The sequence below is a fragment of the Crassostrea angulata genome, chromosome 8, assembly GCF_025612915.1.
Source record: "Crassostrea angulata isolate pt1a10 chromosome 8, ASM2561291v2, whole genome shotgun sequence".
NCBI lineage: Eukaryota > Metazoa > Mollusca > Bivalvia > Ostreida > Ostreidae > Magallana > Magallana angulata.
Genome location: NC_069118.1, coordinates 49,556,302 through 49,571,154, shown reverse-complemented (window position 1 = coordinate 49,571,154; position 14,853 = coordinate 49,556,302). Strand labels below are relative to the sequence as shown.

Sequence of the window (14,853 nt, the reverse complement as noted above, 5' to 3'; positions counted from 1 at the left end):
CACCTTAATAATTTAAACCTATCCCCTTCTTATCTTCGGAACACCCTTGTACTTCTCCTACATAGAGAGTTAATTAACCTGGTCTGTCACTTGAAACGCAGACGACATTTGCCGATTTGGCAGAGGAAGAACTGGAAATTCAGCTAGGTACAGGCTAATTTGTTCTCTCTCCCAATATATTCCATTTAACAGTTTTAACGCATAAATTTGCTTTTTTGTTGGTTTATATGTAGTAAAGTAATAAATCTAGTAAATAATGCCGGGGAGGGGGGGGGGGCGGCTTTCGAAATACACCTCATTTGTCATTCTGTGCATTATCTCAACATGTCACGTGATTTTAAACAGGTAGCTACAGGACACCGGTACCAGGAAGAATAAACATGTGAAATGTCGCCATTTTGTACTCGGCAGGTTTGTTATAATTCGTATCATGTATTGACTTTACATTTCTTTGTAGACCTTTATTCAATATTGACATTCATGTCACTGATTAAATTCTATTGTTTTTCTTTGAAATGGTGTATAAAACTATTTTAATCACAAAAATCACATGATATTTTAGGTCACCTGAAACAGTGGGTGATCTGTTGTTATCTAGTTTTTGTCCGTCGTCGTGAGTCAACCATACATGTAGATACATTTGTGTACGAGGTTAAATAGCCCCATGGTAAAACATATTTTGAGGGCAAAATCTCGAGGCCAATGAGATTGCCCAAATGTCTACTGGTGTGGGACCAATTCTCGCCGAGGACCATTTCTTGCTAGAGCTTTGTTACGTCATTTTATTTCACAGAAAATTATATACAAAAAATGACGTATCAATGCACTGGCAAGAAATTATCCTTGGCGAGAATTTATTGCACGCCAGTTTGAATTTAATAAACTGCTAAGAAAAGATAGTGTGCAAATCATAAATAAATAAATGATAATTAAGTAACATGAGTAATAACCTTGGTAGACCGTAGCTGCCCGGAACCTTTAAAAGTTCATATACTACAGTGGCGTCGGAACCAATTTGAAAGGAGGGCTAGACTAATCCTCAGATATCTTGATTGGGGGGGGGGGGGGGGGGGAGAGGGGGGGAGTATACCTATAGAACCCCAAAAAATTCTTACCTACCAAAATTTTTTTTCCCCAAATCTTGAAATTCCTAATCCATAGGGAGGGGGGCTAGTATACCTATGGCTCCAACATCTCAAAATTTCCGTCTTCTCAAGGTAAATTTTGGAACAATTTTCTTATTTTCTTTCCTGTGAGAAAAATAGGGGGGGGGGGGGGGGCTGGGGGCTGAACCCTCTATGATGCAATGTGCCTAATTGTTATAGGTTTAACATTGCAAAAAAAGTGGGGGGCTAACCCAACATATCCTCTTCACTCAGCTCATTCTGCGTTAATATAAAATGGTTGAATTACCATTAATAATTTATAAGATGGTTACAATATACTTGGGTGACCGTTAGACCGAATGGGCATATTGTAAATTTTTTGAAAAATTAAAACAGATTTAACTACAAGTAGGTTTCATGTAATAATATATAAAAACTTTTTCAAAGAAAAAAAATATAAAAAAACATTATATTTATGCATACTAAGTTTGTTGGGCATTTTTTTTCAGAATATATGACAAAAGTGCCATGACCATGGACCCTGAGTACAGCCTTCAGGATGTGTTACGGTGTCATCTCTGTGAGACCCCAGCCCCCCCTATGTACTGTGCCATTTGTGACAAATATCTGTGTAAAGCCTGTGAGAAGGACCATCTCTCTGATCTATCCAAAAAACACAAAGTGCTGCCATTTAAAAAGAGGAAATATCTTCCAAAGTGTCAAAAACATTCCTCAAAAATATGTGAACATTACTGTGAGCAATGTGGCATTCCTATTTGTGCAACATGTTCTTTCTCTGAAGAACACAGCGGCCATCAATTTATTGATATAATTAAAGTTATGGACAACAAGAAAGAAATCATTCAAAAAAATTTACAGGAACTAGAAAAAACCATTTATCTTAAATATCAAGAGATTGCATCCATTATCACAGACCAGATAACTGCTCTGAATAAAAACTCCCAGAAATTAACAACAGAAATCGACAAACATGGAGAAGACTTGCACAGAGAAATAAACACCATTATCAGAAACATGAAATCTAACATGGAGGAAATGGACACCAAACACCTGGCTGTCTTAGACAAACAGGAAGATGAAATTATACACACCATTTCTGAAATCACACAGACCATTGCTGAACTGAAGACGTTACTGGACTCCAATGATGTCAGCCGTGTCTCTGCCTACAAATCCAGGAATGATGAATTCAGAAGATTGCCTCCTAAACTCACAGTGTCCTTACCAAGTTTTACCCCTCAGAAGATCAACAAAGAACAGCTTTATCAACAGTTTGGTTCTCTGTCAGCGTCATCTATCAAAACAGAAGAACATGGCTACACCATGGAATCTCCCGGTGCTGAGTCCTCTCCCCTGGACAGACCGCTCATTGATGTACCACGGATCATCACACAGATAAACACCGAGTATAGAGGATTATTTAATTCATTATACAGTGTGTCCTGTCTGAGTGATGAGGAGATGTGGACGTGTGGTCGTGACAAAATCATGAGACTGTACAACCTCCGTGGGGAACTAGTGAAGTCAGTCAAAACCAAGTCAGGGAACTGGCCATGGGACATAGCAGTGACAAGGAGTGGGGATCTAGTTTATGCTGATTACATTGATAGAACTGTGAACATAGTGAAGAATAAAAAGATAAAGACAGTGATCAGACTACGGGGGTGGGTACCTTGTCGTGTCTGTAGTACCTCCTCTGGTGACCTCCTGGTTGTCATGGACATTGATGATGATAAACAAACAAAAGTTGTGTGTTACTCTGGCTCCACAGAGAAACAAAGTATTCAGTACGACGACAAAGGACAACCTCTCTATTCATCTGGTGGCATTAAACACATCAGTGAGAACAGAAACCTAGATATCTGTGTGTCAGACTTTGACGCCCATGCAGTAGTGGTGGTCAATCAGGCCGGGAAACTCCGGTTTACCTACCGTCCTCCCTCTTTTACCAAGGGACCATTCTATCCATACGGCATCACAACAGACAGCCAGGGTCAGATCCTGACAGCAGCCAGTAACAACCACCGTATCCACATCCTGGATCAGGACGGACAGTTCCTCCGCTACATTGGCAACTGTCATTTACAGTTTCCATGGGGTTTATGTGTGGACACCAGAGACAACCTCTTTGTGGCTGAGTCAACAGGTAAAGTGAAAAAAATACAATACATGTAACATGTGCTATATATTTTACTACTGTGGTACTTTAATGTGTCTATAGATTACATACATTGGTGTAAATAAAACTTTGTATATCATGATAAAAATATTTCATGAATTTTTTTTTTTAAATTATCAAGTACATGCATAACATAACACACTGCTTAGTTTTATATAATTGCAGCTCATTTATACATTAGAGTGGATGTATACATATGTATTTGTTACATTGTCAATGGAGTATATATACAAGTGTTGTTTGTCAACAAACTGACTATGTGTGAAACATGTAAACAATTATACACAATACCGATTATGAAGTAGTGAATTTTTGAATGCATTTGGTATCAACAAATTGATTGTTCATGGTTTTTACTTTTAATTTATATGTGCATGGACTTTATGAATTAAAATGTGTTTATTTTAAAGGATTTATATAAACATGTAAAACATTGTAATACTATGTATGGAGACCTGTCATTTTATTAGATGAATATTTTGAATACAATAAATGATTCACAAATAAACTGTATGATGGCTTGTGTTGATTCTAATAGTATATGTGTGGATTCATGAATATATGGTCTAGGATTATAAAGTAGTGATGAACTTGTTTATAAAAAGTCAAACATTCTAAAGGTTTTTTTTTTCTTCAACTGGTATAAATTTTGAAAAACCATAAACATATTCATCTTGACTTTAATCTCAGACTACCTCATGATCAGGAGATATTTTATGCTTGAAAACAATATTTGAATAGTTCAGATATAAAAGTTGCGAGATAAAAATATTTTTTAATAAAATTGTATTTTCCGAACAATGTAAACATGGTGATATTTAAGATTTTAGATAAAATTAGAATATACCGAGAGATGTGTTTATTATATGAATTCAAAAAATGAAATAAATGGTGCATAAACACAGTTGTGTGTGATTATGTTTTACTCCATGTCACAGAAACATGAAGTATGATCTTAGACTTGGGGTCTATTTAAAACATAAAGATTTGAAATGTTTGATATATTGAGGCATTTTTATAAGCCCTTTTTTTTTTAATGTGATTTCAATAAAATCACTAATTGCAACTCAAGGCTAAGATAGCCTTGCCATGATCATAATCTGGCCAAAGATATCTTTAAAATAGAGGTACATTTTGAAGAGATGAAACACTGAGAATGCAATTTCTAATGTAAATTCATTTCTGATTGAATTTTACAATTGAGTAAACGTAATTTGGGGGCTACCCTAAAATGATTCGGTCATTTGAGTCACTCGGAAGACCTATTGTATTGGTCGTCGTGCGACACCTGTCAACTGTTTACAATTTTACATTCCTCTCAAAATACTGAGCCAGTCTTTGTGTTGACTATGCAATGGATTATTTCTTTATCAATCAAAATCTAAGCTTCCATGAGATTGTGAACTCCATGGAGACCCTAGACTTCGAAGTTAAGTTGTAGTTACCATGGTAATCTTCAATGTATGAAGAAATAGCGGTTTTTCTGAATCTTTTAAATCGCGTTTCTTAAACTGTAGAAGTGGAAAATGAACGGGAAGAAGATATTCTTTTAAAAGTTTGATTCTTAAAAGGCCAAACAGAATTCCAGAGTTCATTAAAAATGGAGTTTTTTCTTCTGCCGAACCAACACAAGGTATCTGTTGATATAATATAACCTTTTTAACTGTCAAACTGGCGTCGGAAGCAAATTGAAAGTGGGGGGGGGGGGCTAGACTAATCCTCAGAAATAATGAGAAAAAAACTATTTCCCATAATCATGGAAATCTTAATTATATAATATATATATTATATTATATATAATATAATAATAATATATTATTATAATAATATTATATTAGGGGGAGGAGTATACCTATACTTCCTAAAAAAAATTTTATCTACTAATTTTTTCCCCCAAATCATGAAATTCCTAATCCGTGAGAGGGGGGTGTGAGAGGGGGGGGGGGGGGGGGGGGCTAGTATGCCTCTGAATCCAACTTCTCAATCTTTCAAGGTAAATTTAGGAACAATAATCTTTCCTCCGAGAAAAGTGGGGGGGGGGGGGGGGGCTGAACCCTCTATCATGCTATATGCCTAATGGTTAGGTCTAACTTGGCCAAAAAAAGTGGGGGGGGGCTATATAAGCCCCCCCCCTAGCCCCCCGGTTCCGAAGCCTATGTGTCAGAGAGAGAGAGAGAGAGAGAGAGAGAGAGAGAGAGAGAGAGAGAGAGGCGAGAGAGAGAGAGAGATAACCCAATTCATTGCATAGCCATCTGCTTCGAATTCTCCGAACTTTATTTAAATCAGCATTGTTTTTTTCTTTTATTAAAACAACTATCATATCAAAGAAACATGTACACCATATATTCAATATATTCATTCACAAATAATTTCTCAAGTTTAATATAGTAAACATACTATAATTAGATCTAAATTTCTTCGCATATTTCAAAATATCATTTTGTAAACAAAGATTACAAACATATAAAAGATATAAGATTGTTCAACATAACTGTATATATGAATATTATTCTCTTCATAAAAACCTGTGATCGAGACGCTAAAAAGTCCCTACTCGTTTCCATATTTTGTTTACCATTTTACAACTGAACAACAAATGTTGTACATATCTTCGAATGATTTACATACATCACATAGTGGAGATACATTCTCATTCCACTTGCTTACTGCCAAATTAATGTTTACAATACAATGTAGTAACTTATACTTAAATTCTGCAATATTATTTTCACACATTTGTTTAATTTTAGAGTAACAAATTTTTTCCCAGTTGAAATCTATTGTTTCAAGATCAAAAAGGTTTTCCCACATAGATTCATACAATGGATACAAAAATTTTGTATTTACTTGTATAGAATAACAAAAGTTGCTTTTAAAACAATGAATAGACAACTGTACATTGTTTTTAAACAAAAAATAATAATTGAAATTATTTTTTACATGTTTTGCATGTGAAAAGTTAAATAGTTTTATACCTTCCTTCACTGCTTGTTTAAGCATTACATATTCACACTGAATGTTATTTCTCTTTCTCAACAAACTCATATTAATGACATAAGATAAGAAATATATCATAGTGGTTAAAAAATGATTTGAATAATTGTTACATTAAAAGTTTAAAATCGAAGATTTCTAAACTTATCTATAACAAAAATCGAAGATTTCTAAACTTATCTATAACAAAGATTGTTATAGATAAGTTTAGAAATCTTCGATTTTAAATTTTTAATGTAACAGGTTATCGATTTAAAATTTACAAGCTGCTATGAGAACTTAACTTTAATTTTTTCTCTCAAATTAACTATGCAATTTAGTTTGTAACAAAAAAAGGAAATAACCAAACAAACAAACGGAGATGCTTTCATGTGACAAAAATGTTAATCCTCTTGACACTAGTCATTGATATCTTCTTTACTTAATCTCCAGGCAAATTAAATAATTGTTGGACAATAAAAGTGTGAAATTATCGTAACAGCTATATGTGTGAATGTTTACTTTTCTATCATTTCATTACCATCTCCTTGTCATCGAAAAAAAGGCAATGTCTGTCAAAAAATAGGTGTAAGAGTAATAGGAGAGAATGGTTTAAGATCTGGAGGAGAACGGTTGGGCTAACTAGCTGTGCTGGAACCCCGCACGTTAGCATAGAGTGTGTGATATCGGATTAGCTGTGCTGGATTTCCGCACGTTAGTGTCGATTTTGTGTACAGAATTATATCGGACTGTCCGTGCTGGAATCTCCGCACGTTATTAAGTTGTTCTCTTGGAACTCTGAGATTCGTTTTTCATTGGAATACCATGTACCGTTTATTCATCAACTTAAATACAACTTGTTGAACTTTTGTTTCGTTTTGGAGTTTTTATTCAGCGTAACCTTGAGCGAGTGCACGAATTGAGCTTTCCCCTGAATTCACCATATGGATTTTAAGAACTTTTAGATTACAATTGAAATGTACAATACAAATCACAGGCACGTAGCATCGGGGGGGGGGGGGGGGGGGGGCTTGCCCCCACTTTTTATCGCCGGAACAAATTTTTTCAAATTAACATATAAAAAAATGAATTATAATGGAGTTGCCCCCCCCCCCACTTTTTTGGAAGTTAGTAAAAAATTGATATGAAAATAAGGAAATGAAAAGTCAAATTGAAGTAACCCCCCCCCCCCCCCACGGATTAGGAATTTCATGATGTGGAGGAAAAAAATTTTTTGGTAGGGAAGATTAGTTGACTCTACCCCCCCCCCCTCCCCCCCACGGATTAGGATTTTGAAGATTTTTGGAAACCTTTTTTTTTTTTTTTTTTTTTTTGCTTGTCAAGATTTTTTGGATGGGTCTGCCCCCCCCCCCCCCCACTTTCAAAAACGATGCTACGTGCCTGAATCATATACAAGATACGTTCGTGAAAGTTAGGTAGTACTTTTAGTAGAAAGCCGATTGGCACGCTACCGGGCTAACCGCAACTTCACAGAAAATTCTCGATAGGAACTGTACATTTAAAATTCATTGGTGAAAATAATATCACCGTGTGAAATGTACCCCTTGGACATGACACCTTTTCCCTTGTCACTCACGTTGAGTGACTTTGATCTGGACACTCTAAATTGACACTCAGTTTATCTAAATAATCCGGCGTTAATTGAAGCTAGTATTCATTCTTTATTTGCACAAGACATACAATTACATATAATTAATAGCAATATTGAAATAATGGCATATGGTACATGTACATGTAAAGTACATTGACAATGTATATAAAATAAAATTTTACTAACAGGCGAAAAAACCCAGAGAATTTTTTTTAATTATCATGAATATTGAAAGCTAGACATTTCAAAACAAAATGGAATTCATCTTCAATATCTGAACTAAATTTACATATAAGCGTCTTTCTTTTGGTACATTAGTGTGTCGATCGTCCACTTTCAATTGCAAGTCTATGAGATGACAATCTAATTCTTGTAATTTGTTTCTTATATGTAGAAGGTATTGATTTTGTTAAATAATAATGTAATGAAAACTGGTCAATAATACTAGTATGCTTGTAAAAACAAGCATTCTGAGAGTATTGCATAACAATGCACTGTTATGCAGAATACCGAACCCGAACATTAAAGAATTGGAATATAAAAAAATTTCTCGAAAATATGTCAACCAGACGCTACAAAAGTGTAAACTTGATCCGTAGTTTGACATTTTGAAGCTGTTCAGCAAATTTCATATTATTCCTCAAACGCATTAAGAAAAAAAGTGTGAAAAACTGAAGTGGGACAGACGGATAGACGGACGGACTGACGGACGCAGAAGAAAGCTAGCTATAGTCCCCTCCGGTGAAAACCGGTAGGGGACTAATAATGGTCTATTAAATGATAGGATGTGACAAAAGACTGGGGATAATTTATCTGCTGAATAGATTGTACGTGTGTAATACAATGGTAATTAATTGTTGTCCCAGGGAACTTGTTGTGACCTCACAATTTCCACAAACCGGTAGGGGACGTGTATTGCTTATGCAATACTTTCAGAATGCTTGTTTAAGAAGGCAATCGATAGAAATCAAAATCGATAAATAGTTCAAAATTTAAAAACATCAAAGACATAATTTTTTTTTACCAAAATATCAATTTTTAAAATAGTTTGTCTCAATAAGTCTGAGTTATTTTTTGTTTCTTAGTGTTTCTTTTCTAATATGTTTTACGGTGCGACCGTTGGGGCGAGCGCAGAAATAACTACACATCTCTCATCATTGTTAAACTGCAACCCATAGACTTGGCCCAACCAGGAATCTTTGGCTTTAAATACAATCTGTGTTATCTGTACGTGTTTTAATTATTTTCCTCTGACACATCAATTCTGTTTTTTTAATTTTTTAAATCTGTGTACGCTATATCTGTGTTTTAGACATGTACCCTCCCATTTTTTTAGTGTGTGATATTCAATATTATTTAAAAGTTTGGCAACATATGCAGCTAACAAATAAATGTAGATATTTTAACTGTTTATTTTTTTTCTTTTTTGTTTTATTTATTTATTACAAAATGACATGGCTGCACGTAGTTCTAATCAAGCTTTTTTTAAATACATTTTTGTCACCTACCTAACGTATGCTTATGGAACTCGCATGTATATTTAGTAAGCAAAAAAAAAAAAAATCAGAACAAAACTAATCAGCCGAAGAGTTGCCGTTAACATTGAGTACTTACTATACAAGTTACACACAGCACAGATGCTTGATCCACCTCTAAATGTATTGTGCGAGATCACTCTGACGTCATACTTAGCTCATGGGTCAGTCAATAAAGTAAGTTTTTTGGCTTTATTGATAAAAATTCGAACTCCTGTGGACGTATATACTAACGTTAGTATATACGTCCTAAATTGATTCAAGCCACCTTAATAATTTAAACCTATCCCCTTCTTATCTTCGGAACACCCTTGTATTTCTCCTACATAGAGAGTTAATTAACCTATCAAGTGGTCTGTCACTTGAAACGCAGACGACATTTGCCGATTTGGCAGAGGAAGAACTGGAAATTCAGCTAGGTACAGGCTAATTTGTTCTCTCTCCCAATATATTCCATTTAACGCATAAATTTGCTTTTTTGTTGGTTTATATGTAGTAAAGTAATAAATCTAGTAAATAATGCCGGGGGAGGGGGGGGGGGGGCGGCTTTCGAAATACACCTCATTTGTCATTCTGTGCATTATCTAAACATGTCACGTGATTTTAAACAGGTAGCTACAGGACACCGGTACCAGGAAGAATAAACATGTGAAATGTCGCCATTTTGTACTCGGCAGGTTTGTTATAATTCGTATCATGTATTGACTTTACATTTCTTTGTAGACCTATATTCAATATTGACATTCATGTCACTGATTAAATTCTATTGTTTTTCTTTGAAATGGTGTATAAAACTATTTTAATCACAAAAATCACATGATATTTTAGGTCACCTGAAACAGTGGGTGATCTGTTGTTATCTAGTTTTTGTCCGTCGTCGTGAGTCAACCACATGGAGATACATTTGTCTGTTTGTGTACGAGGTTAAATAGCCCCATGGTAAAACGTATTTTGAGGGCAAGATCTCGAGGCCAATGAGATTGCCCAAAAGTCCACTGGTGTGGGACCAATTCTCGCCGAGGACCATTTCTTGCCAGAGCTTTGTTACGTCATTTTATTTCACAGAAAATTATATACAAAAAATGACGTATCAATGCACTGGCAAGAAATTATCCTTGGCGAGAATTTATTGCACGCCAGTTTGAATTTAATAAACTGCTAAGAAAAGATAGTGTGCAAATCATAAACAAATAAATGATAATTAAGTAACATGAGTAATAACCTTGGTAGACCGTAGCTGCCCGGAACCTTTAAAAGTTCATATACTACAGTGACGTCGGAACCAATTTGAAAGGGGGGCTAGACTAATCCTCAGATATCTTGATTTGGGGGGGGGGGGAGTATACCTATAGAACTTCTCTCTAAAGATTCATACCTTCAGTACTTTTTTCATGAATTGACATATATAGTCTTTATGATTAGATTTACTATGCAAGAAAAACAATTTATCTTTAACAGGTATGTTTATGAAACAATGCCAAGTGTTCATTATATTCTTAATATGTTCAAAATTTATTACATGTATTGATAAAACAATGTAAATCAAAGCTGAGCACCCCCTCCTTCTGAATCCTGTTATTATAAACATAAAACGCTTCAGATATAGATACCAGATAAAACCACTTTTCCAATCCTTATATAAACCTGCTAGTTTGTTAAGCCACATATCCTCTTCACCCAGCTCATTCTGCTTTATCATAAAATGGTTGAATTGCCATTAATAATTTATCAGATGGTTACAATATACTTGGGTGACCGTTAGACCGAATGGGCATATTGTAAATGTTTTGAAAAATTAAAACAGATTTAACTACAAGTAGGTTTCATGTAATAATATATAAAAACTTTTTCAAAGAAACAAAAATACAAAAAAAACATTATATTTATGCATACTAAGTTTGTTGGGCTTTTTTTTCCAGAATATATGACAAAAGTGCCATGACCATGGACCCTGAGTACAGCCTCCAGGATGTGTTACGGTGTCATCTCTGTGAGACCCCGGGCCCCCCTATGTACTGTGTCATTTGTAACAAATATCTGTGTAAAGCTTGTGAGAAGGACCATCTCTCTGATCTATCCAAAAAACACAAAGTGCTACCATTTAAAAAGAGGAAATATACTCCAAAGTGTCAAAAACATCCCTCAAAAATATGTGAACATTACTGTGAGCAATGTCACCTTCCTATTTGTGCAACATGTGCTTCCTCTGAAGAACACATTGACCATCAATTTATTGATATAATTAAAGTTATGGACAACAAGAAAGAAATCATTCAAAAAAATTTACAGGAACTAGAAAAAACCATTTATCTTAAATATCAAGAGATTGCATCCATTATCACAGACCAGAAAGCTGCTCTGAATGAAAACTCCCAGAAATTAACAACAGAAATCGACAAACATGGAGAAGACTTGCACAGAGAAATAAACACCATTATCAGAAACATGAAATCTAACATGGAGGAAATGGACACCGAACACCTGGCTGTCTTAGACAAACAGGAAGATGAAATTAAACACACCATTTCTGAAATCACACAGACCATTACTGAACTGAAGACGTTACTGGACTCCAATGATGTCAGCCGTGTCTCTGCCTACAAATCCAGGAATGATGAATTCAGAAGATTGCCTCCTAAACTCACAGTGTCCTTATCAAGTTTTACCCCTCAGAAGATTAACAAAGAACAGCTTTATCAACAGGTTGGTTCTCTGTCAGCGTCATCTATCAAAACAGAAGAACATGGCTACACCATGGAATCTCCCGGTGCTGAGTCCTCTCCCTCGGACAGACCGCTCATTGATGTACCACGGATCATCACACAGATAGACACCAAGTGTAGAGGATTGCTCGGTGTGTCCTGTCTGAGTGACGAGGAGATGTGGACGTGTGGTGAGGACAACATCATGAGACTGTACAACCTCCGTGGGGAACTAGTGAAGTCAGTCGAAACCAAGTCAGGGAACGGTCCAGAGGACATAGCAGTGACAAGGAGTGGGGATCTAGTTTATACTGATGGCAGAAATAGATCTGTGAACATAGTGAAGAATACACAGATACAGACAGTGATCAGACTACGGGGGTGGATACCTTGGGGTGTCTGTAGTACCTCCTCTGGTGACCTCCTGGTTGTCATGGAGAGTGAGGATAATAAACAATCAAAAGTTGTGTGTTACTCTGGCTCCACAGAGAAACAAAGTATTCAGTACAACGACAAAGGAAAACCTCTCTATTCATCTGGTGGATTAATTAACACTAAATACATCAGTGAGAACAGGAACCTAGATATCTGTGTGTCAGACCGTGGAGCCCGTGCAGTAGTGGTGGTCAATCAGGCCGGGAAACTCCGGTTTACCTACACTGGTCGTCCCTCTACTACCTGGGGATCATTCTATCCATACGGCATCACAACAGACAGCCAGGGTCGGATCCTGACAGCAGACACTAACAACCAGCGTATCCACATCCTGGATCAGGACGGACAGTTCCTCCGCTACATTGACAACTGTGATTTACAATATCCATGGGGTTTATGTGTGGACACCAGAGACAACCTCTTTGTGGCTGAGTACCACACAGGTAAAGTGAAGAAAATACAATACATGTAACATGTGCTATATATTTTACTACTGTGGTACTTTAATGTGTCTATAGATTACATACACTGGTGTAAATAAACCTTTGTATATCATGATAAAAATATTTCATTAAATTTTTTTATTTAATTATCAAGTACATGCATAACATAACAGACTGCTTAGTTTTATATGATTGCAGCTCATTTATACATTAGAGTGGATGTATACATATGTATGTGTTACATTAATTGTCAGTTGAGTATATATACAAGTGTTGTTTGTCAACAAACTGACTATGTGTGAAACATGTAAACAATTATGTACACAATACCGATTATGAAGTAGTGAATTTTTGAATGCATTTGGTGTCAACAAATTGATTGTTCATGGTTTTTACTTTTAATTTATATGTGCATGGACTTTATGAATTAAAATGTGTTTATTTTAAAGGATTTATATAAACATGTAAAAAATTGTAAACTACTATGTATGGAGACCTGTCATTTTATTAGATGAATATTTTGAATACAATAAATGATTCATAAATAAACTGTATGATGGCTTGTGTTGATTCTAATAGTATATGTGTGGATTCATGAATATATGGTCTAAGATTATAAAGTAGTGATGAACTTGTTTATAAAAAGTCAAACTTTCTAAAGGTTTTTTTTCTTCAACTGGTATAAATTTTGAAAAACCATAAACATATTCATCTTGACTTTAATCTCGGACTACCTCATGATCAGGAGATATTTTATGCTTGAAAACAATATTTGAATAGCACTGGCGTCGGAAGCAAATTGAAAGTGGGGGGGGGGGGGGGCTAGACTAATCCTCAGAAATATTGAGAAAAAAAGTAATTCCCAAAATCATGGAAATCCTAATCCGTTGGGGGGGGGGGGGGGGGGGAGGAACTATACCTATACTTCCACAAGAAAAAAAACTTATTCCTGGGGGGGCTAGTATGCTTCTGAATCCAACTTCTCAATCTTTCAAGGTAAATTAAGGAACTGTACAATAATCTTTCCTGCGAGAAAAAGTGGGGGGGGGGGGGGGTCTGAACCCTCTATCATGCTATGATTCTAATGGTTAGGTATAACTTTGCAAAAAAAAGGGGGGGGGGGGGCTAAGCCCCCCCTAGCCCCCCCCCCCCCCCCCCCCCCCCGGTTCCGACGCCTATGAATAGTTCAGATAAAAGTTGTGAGATAAAAATATTTTTTAATAAAATTGTATTTTCCGAACAATGTAAACATGGTGATATTTAAGATTTTAGATAAAATTAGAATATACCGAGAGATGTGTTTATTATATGAATTCAAAAAATGAAATAAATGATGCATAAACAGACTTGTGTGTGGTTATGTTTTACTCCATGTCACAGAAACATGAGGTATAATCTTAGACTTGGGTCCAATTAAAACATAAAGATTTGAAATGTTTTATATATTGAGGCATTTTTATAAGCCCTTCTCAAGGTAGCTAAGATAGCCTTGATCATAATCTGGCCAAAGATATCTGTAAAATAGAGGTACATTTTGAAGAGATGAAACATTTGGAATGCTATTTCTAATGTAAATTCATTTCTGATTGAATTTTACGATTGAGAAAAAGTAATTTGGGGCCTACACTAAAATGTTTAGGTCATTTTGAGTCGCTCGGATGACCTATTGTATTGGTTGTCGTGTGACAACTGTCAACTGTTTACATTTTACATTCCTCTCAAAATACTGAGCCAGTCTTTGTATTGACTCATAATGCATGGATTATTTCTTTATCAATCAAAATCTAAGCTTCCATGAGATCATGAACTCCATGGAGACCCCAGACTTCGAAGTTAAGTTGTACATG

General features: G+C 35.6%; 1 protein-coding gene across 1 annotated transcript; it reads left to right on the top strand.

Annotated features, from left to right (window-relative positions):
* Positions 1–270: 270 nt before the first annotated feature.
* Positions 271–13,096, top strand: LOC128161054 (uncharacterized). Its single transcript, XM_052824304.1, has 5 exons — positions 271–411; positions 1,616–3,298; positions 9,923–9,926; positions 10,042–10,103; positions 11,346–13,096. Exons 2-5 carry the CDS (start codon positions 1,635–1,637, stop codon positions 13,033–13,035), a joined length of 3,420 nt encoding a protein of 1,139 aa, XP_052680264.1. The 5' UTR covers positions 271–411; positions 1,616–1,634; the 3' UTR covers positions 13,036–13,096.
* The last annotated feature ends 1,757 nt before the right edge of the window (positions 13,097–14,853 follow it).